Below are 6,741 nucleotides of genomic sequence, written 5' to 3'. Positions count from 1 at the left end.
TGTAACCAAATACCTTGTGGTGGTAGGTGCCTCTTCTGTTAACAGAAGAGGAAAACTTGTATGAAAACTTGTCATTTCACAGGTAACACGAAAGACAGCTACTGAAGTCACTGCAGCATGTGAAGTAGCTTGGTTTTCCCCCACTACTGTGTTCTTTTCTCCAGGGAGATTAAGCTCTGAGCATGCTGAGGACTTCTCCCTGGTTTGGTATTTTTTTTTAACTTGAAAGAGTAAGCACCTTTGGATCCTGCATCTCTTTTCATTCTCCTACAGTAATTTTAGTTGAAACTAGAGATGGCTTGCAGGATAGCACCTGATTGTAGTCAGGATCAGGTCTGTGTGGTGTGTGACCAACCATAGATATGTCCTCCTTCTTTCCCTTTGTCCTGTGCAATAGCAAACCTGAGCTGTGTGGCCACGTGACAGACACATCCAAGGGCTGGACTTGATTTTGCAAAACACAGTAATTATGCAACTGGACAGAAGACTTAAGGATAAGAGGAGGATGGTCTAACTGGCAGGTGCAGGAAGTGGAATCAGTAAAGAGCCAGTGATGTTACAGTACAAAGGTGTGAGAAGCTATTACAGAAACCAGGCTGTGGGATTTGATGGTGGGGAGATGTGAGGCCTGACTGAGGAACTCACGGTATTAGTTGCAGTGAGCAACTAGCATGGATTGGTGTGTACAGGGACATTGGACCTTGGTGGTGGGAATGGGGTACTCTGGGGATTAGGCTACAGGAATGCATACTATGTCAATACAGGAGCTGGGGTAATGTGGAGAGAGGGGAAAACTTGCTGTTCCCATCTCTCCCAGACTGAGAATAGGCGGTGTGGAGTGTTAGCTACTAATCTTGCAGCAGAGTAGATCCAAGACGCAAGGCTGAAAGAACTCAATATGGGGTGACTGGGCTTCTGACGATTGAGGAAGTGAAATGCCTTATTAAGAGGGAGCTGTAATGCCTGGTGCATTTGAAGGTACAGGAAGTTATGAAGACTTTCATGTTTATACATGGGAAATACTGGTGCAGGACCCTCTGTTTGTTACATATACTTGTGACCAGTTTGGCTATGTGCACTCTAAGCTATTCACCTGCATGGCATTCTTTCATCAGGGGAATAGTTCAGTAGACTCCAGAGAATCACAGAATTGGCTCACTGCAGGAGCTACCATTTATTAGTTAACTCCTGTACTGCCAAAAAAACCAACGCTGTGTACCTGTGCCAATAACCACATTGCTTTCAGTTAGCTGTTGCTGACAGAGCTCCATTGCTCTGGTCTCTTGGAGAGAGTAAAGCATCTACCTTTCATGTGCATAAACTGAATTGAAGGTTGTATTAACAGCTCTCCTGAAGCTTTCATTGCCATGAGAACAAAGCTGAGGGTTGTTGAAGTGGCTTCTACTTGCTTTGTAAAAGGCACTGTCAGGAAGTAGCTAATTAGTGTTTTGTGCTTCTGCCTGAGATACTTGTTTACTTCTTGCTGGCATGCAAGCATTTATTGCTTTTGATGCCTTTCAGATCTGCAAGAACACTCACTTTTTGACCAGAAAGCATGGTTAATAGCATGTAAGGAGCTCTAAATTAACAGATTGTCCAAGAACAATTGGTGTTATAAACAGATTTGAAACTCTAAATAGTATTGTCACTTGTGTTGCCTCTGTGTGTAGGATTGCATTGGTGACTGTTGTTGCTTGTGGGTTCACTTGGCAAAAATAAGTACAATAACTCTCCTGTAAGGCTGCTTTAGAAAACATGCTGTTGTAGAGTAAATGACACAACATCATTTTGGTGTTGGCCATCGATTGGAAAAGGTGTGAAACTGGTGGTTTGTGTCATTTTCAGGTTCTTGAGAGGAAAGTCTGTCCCAGAAGAAAAGGCAAGTCTTCCTGCCAAGAGAGAAATGAGAAAATAGATTGCTGAATGTGATCCTTATGCTTTTTAACAGAGAGCACTGAACAGAGCTGCCAGAATTGAGGATCACAGGCTGGAAGAACTTAGAGCTTATGCTCCTACAAGTTTATTGGGATAATATTGTGGGGTTTTTCTAATTGAAGAGTCATAAGACTCTGGCAGATGCTAGCACTGGTGAGAGCAATTAATACTGAAGTACTTAAATGATGTGGTACAGGTACCCCAGTTAAGTGAAATTTTTACAGAGCTACCAGAATGGTTGGTACTAAGGCTGAGGGCAAGCTAGCTTTAGGTTTAGTCTAAATTGTTTTAGAAAGGAGGAACAAAATCATTGACTTCAATTATTTTCTTCTTTTTAATAGTCTGAATTTGAGGCAGAACTGAAAGCCGCTGGTGAGAAGCTTGTAGTAGTCGATTTCTCTGCCACATGGTGTGGACCATGCAAAATGATCAAGCCCTTCTTCCACGTAAGTAACCTGTAACCTTTCTGCTTTCATTTGCAGCTGTGTTAAAATATACACAAGTATTTTTTTGTGCTGTTTAATAAGGAGATTTCTTTTTGCCACGTGTGGTTGCCAGTGTTTTCTGGAAAAGGGAGAACTTGCAGATGCTTAAACTTTGAGACTGTTGAGTTAAGTATATTATTGACTTTTGCTATAACTAGGAGCTCAAATGTGGATTGACTTCTGCTGTCACAATGCTTGCACAGACGTGGAGTCTGTAGGGACCTAGCAGTTGCATTGCCTGAAGAGGTAGGATGTAGACTTGAAACTATATTTATCCTTCTGCACAGAGCTACTGTAACCACTCCAGCTGTGTTTAGATGCCAGTATTACCTCCTGGGAAAGTAGAAGATGGCTTGTAACATCATCTGGTGATCAGCTGAAGGCTGGAAGCCATGGCCTTTCACTTATTAGAATAGAATAAACCAGGTTGGAAGAGACCTTCAAGATCATCGTGTCCAACCTATCATCCAACACCACCTAAACAACTAAACCATGGCACCAAGCCCCCCATCAAGTCTCCTTCTGAACACCTCCAATGATGGTGACTCCACCACCTCCTTGGGCAGCTCATTCCAATGGGCAATTACTCTCTGTGTAGAACTTCCTCCTCACCTCCAGCCTAAACCTCCCCTGGTGCAGCCTGAGACTGTGTCCTCTTCTTCTGGTGCTGGTTGCCTGGGAGAAGAGACCAAGCTCTGCCTGTCTACAACCTCCCTTAAGTTAGTTGTAGAGAGCAATAAGGTCACCCCTGAGTCTCCTCCTCTCCAGGCTAAGCAACCCCAGCTCCCTCAGCCTCTCCTTGTAGGGCTTGAGCTCCAAACCCCTCACCAGCTTTGTTGCCCTTCTCTGGACACACTTCAGTTAAGTCAACATCCTTCCTAAACTGAGGAGCCCAGAACTGGACACAGGACTCGAGGTGTGGCCTAACCAGTGCAGTGTACAGGGGCAGAATGACCTCCCTGCTCCTGCTGGCCACACTATTCCTGATGCAGGCCAGGGTTATTGCTTGGGATATTTGAGTCTTCCCTGAGGGGGATATGTTAGAACAAGTTTCAGCAGACTCTTTCAGGTATTGGAGCATAAACCAGTTTTTGTTCTGGTCAGTGAAATATCTGCTTTAAGGTAACGAGGTAAGTTTCACTGTAGGGGTGTGCAGTACCAGCCTTCCAATATATATGAATGTGTCTTTTAAAAGAAAGCTTTCCTGAAACAGTGTCTTACTTAGCTCTTATTTCATTGTAGAGTTTGTGTGAGAAGTATGGCAATGTGGTGTTCGTCGAAATCGATGTGGATGATGCCCAGGTATGGTCCAGGGTGATTCTGAGAGAGGAGTAGCTAATGAGCTCCACACAAGTGACTGGAGAAACTCCTTTTAAAATGGCCTTGCAGATACTGAAACGAAATAATAGATTGTGTCAACTTTGAAGCAGAGATAGGAGTTTAGCTCTTACACTGGGAAGAATGATTTTCTTTAGAGGACATGTGAACAGAACAACCTGCCTTGATGGTTTGCACTTAATGACCCATAAGAACAGTGACCCTGTACTTTGTGAGGGAGTGTTAGTCTGAGGCCGCTTCCCTAAAACTAATGGCTCACAACTGTTTTGGGATGTCTGGTCTCTCCACTGCTCTTGGCACTGTTTCCTCTTTCATATCTTCAATTAAGTGGAATAAAAAAAATCTGCTCTATAGCAGTTCCAGCAGTGTTGAATAGGTGCTGGAACAAAGTCAGGTTGAAGAGCAAGAGTAGCTGTAGGGCTCTTGAGCCTTACAAATAGTTCTCTGCTTTGATGTAGAGGTCTGTTTTCTTCCAAATGTGGAGCAGAAGCATAGTAAATGTCTTTACTATTGTATGAATTAAATGCTGAAGAAAGGATCTTTCAGGATTGCTCCAGGAAGATGTTGACACTGGACTGTTGCCACTAGCAATTGACTACCAGAAGAGCTTTGGGCTTGTTTTGAGCAGTAAGCACAAAGCCGTATCACCTAAACAAAAGGCAGCAAGTGGGTTCTAACTTTAACATCCTTCATACATGCAAGCTGAAGATCTGTTTTCTGTTTCTTCCAGGATGTGGCTACACACTGTGATGTGAAGTGCATGCCAACGTTCCAGTTCTACAAGAGCGGAAAGAAGGTAGGCTCTGTTCTTTTGGGACTAGAGCAGGCAAGCTAAACACTTGAAAGAAAATTGGGGAAGTTAAACTATGTAGCCTGCTTTCTTTTGTCATATATCTGGGGCACCATTGTAAGACACTCTGGAGAGCAAACAAGTTCATCTTAGTGCTGCAGCAAATGCAACATGGACCAGAAGTTTACTGATAAAGGCAAGCCTGACAGGTAGTGAACTGAGTGTTCTAGGTCAGTCTTACAGGCAAAGCTTTGTGAGACATTAGTGGGGTTCCATGTCTGGGTTGAGACTGCTAGTCTGTCTGCCTCACCAGCCTGGTTTTGGCCTGTCTTGGTTAGTATTCGTTCTCTGGATGCAGCTCATGTTCCAGCAGAGGCATGACTATGTGCCAGTGGAATCTCCCCCAAACAAGTCTCTAACGTGGTTAAAAGTACACATAGCTAAAACAACTACTTCTGGGCTTTTACTTAAACGTTGTTTAACCTGTGGAGATCCTGCCCCTGTCAGAGGACTGAACAGACCTCTTGTGCCTGCTCTGCCAAGAGGTGGATGAGATGGGATGTAGAGAATGCTATGACAGCATTGTAGGCTGCCTCTGCAGGACAGTTGTGAATGACTGTCTGCCTGAAGTATGCTATGTGTTATCTTTGGCTTTTAGTCTGCCAGGCAAGCTGAAGGTGGGCATTTGTGAAGTTAAAAGAGTAGCTGGATGGAATTTTCAAAGTGCAATTCCATTGCCTTCATCCATGAAAAGTGTCAGATTTTGAGTGGCCTTCAGTTCAATTCATGAAGGGGCCAAATCATGACTGGTAATGAACCTCTGACAGTTTTCTCAAGGTCAGCTTCAACAGCTTTACAGTGTAATTGGAAGAATTGTGATTACAATGTGACAGTCTGGGAATTTTGATGTGGTTGGTCCTGTTGTGTGGCTTTTTGTCAGATGACCAAGGCAGTTCTCTAGACACATGAAGTACCAAGCAAGCAATTTCATGGCCTGTAGTGTGATCTGCTCCATACCTTATACTTCTGTAGGTATTGGAAGACAGAGCCACTGTCTGAGTAATGAATGTAGTCTTTATCTTTCTGCTGTATAAGTTGGAGCAAAGAAATTCTTGCAGGAGAAGCCAGGCTCAGGGAGAGGTTATCAGAAGCAATCCTTCCAGAATTTGGTAAGGGTAAGGGTCCTGAGCAACCCAAGGTAACTTGGAACTACCTCTGTGTGGTGACCTCAGTAGTCTCTTGAAGGCACTGGTTCAGGATCAGTAGTCTTGTCCCCTGTTTTATCTGTAGAAGGTTCTAGCAACAACAGTCTGGAAGTGATTCTGGATAGACTCTTGACCCAGTTTTTGTGTTAAGTCAAGTGGGAGATAAATAGAGGAACACCAGTGAAATACTTTGTTTTGGGGGTGAAAAATTTCAGTTGCAGCATGGTTGAATAGTAGTATGTGTCCAGATGGTGTGCAGCTGATGTTGTGAAGCACTGAATGCAGCCATTCTAAAAATGAATCTCTGTTTACAGGTGCAGGAGTTCTCTGGGGCCAATAAAGACAAGCTGGAAGAGACCATTAAAAGCCTCATCTAATCTCCAGTTATGGAGACATTGAAGCATGACTGCTTCGGCTAAATTATAGCCTGCAACTTTTCTACTTTAAAGAAACAAACCTCCTAACCAAACTAGCTAGGTGAAGTGATGGAAGCTATCTTCTGGGTCTATGTAAATGAGTACAATAAAGTGTACATTCTTCACTTGGATATTGCCTTGTGCTTAAATGAACGTGTGAGGGATTTTGCCATGTCACCAATTTTGTAATGTGCTGTGTTAAAGAAGAGCTGCCTGCACTCAAAGGCAGCCTGATCAATTACTGGGTTATTGCTGGGGGTGGAACAATGTGTTGTGTGGCATGGTGATGACAGTTGCTTTACAAAGTCTGCTGCCACCTTCTCCAGTGGTAGTCACCAGGCTGTAATCTGAAGAGTGGCAGTCTGGCTTACAGACAGGGAAAGGGGAGTTTAGGTGCTGCAGAAAAGAGAATGGTTACTAGGCAGGTTACTTTCTTTTGCTGTCTCTTCTAGCTGTCAAGCTTCATTTCAGACTTTAGAATTAAGACTTGACTGCATTTTAAACATCAGAACATAGTAATAGTGCTACTGTGGAAGGTAGGAGCTGGAGCTGCTGCCTTTGTGCCTTGCCAT

General features: G+C 43.6%; 1 protein-coding gene across 1 annotated transcript; it reads left to right on the top strand.

Moving 5' to 3' along the window:
- The first annotated feature begins 294 nt into the window (after nt 1-294).
- LOC104301732 (thioredoxin) lies at nt 295-6,300 on the top strand. Its single transcript, XM_054178975.1, has 5 exons — nt 295-333; nt 2,277-2,381; nt 3,663-3,722; nt 4,489-4,554; nt 6,068-6,300. Exons 1-5 carry the CDS (start codon nt 295-297, stop codon nt 6,128-6,130), a joined length of 333 nt encoding a protein of 110 aa, XP_054034950.1. The 3' UTR covers nt 6,131-6,300.
- Nucleotides 6,301-6,741: the final 441 nt, after the last annotated feature.

This window comes from Dryobates pubescens, chromosome Z, assembly GCF_014839835.1.
Source record: "Dryobates pubescens isolate bDryPub1 chromosome Z, bDryPub1.pri, whole genome shotgun sequence".
Classification (NCBI taxonomy): domain Eukaryota; kingdom Metazoa; phylum Chordata; class Aves; order Piciformes; family Picidae; genus Dryobates; species Dryobates pubescens.
This window is presented reverse-complemented; position numbering and strand designations above follow the sequence as displayed.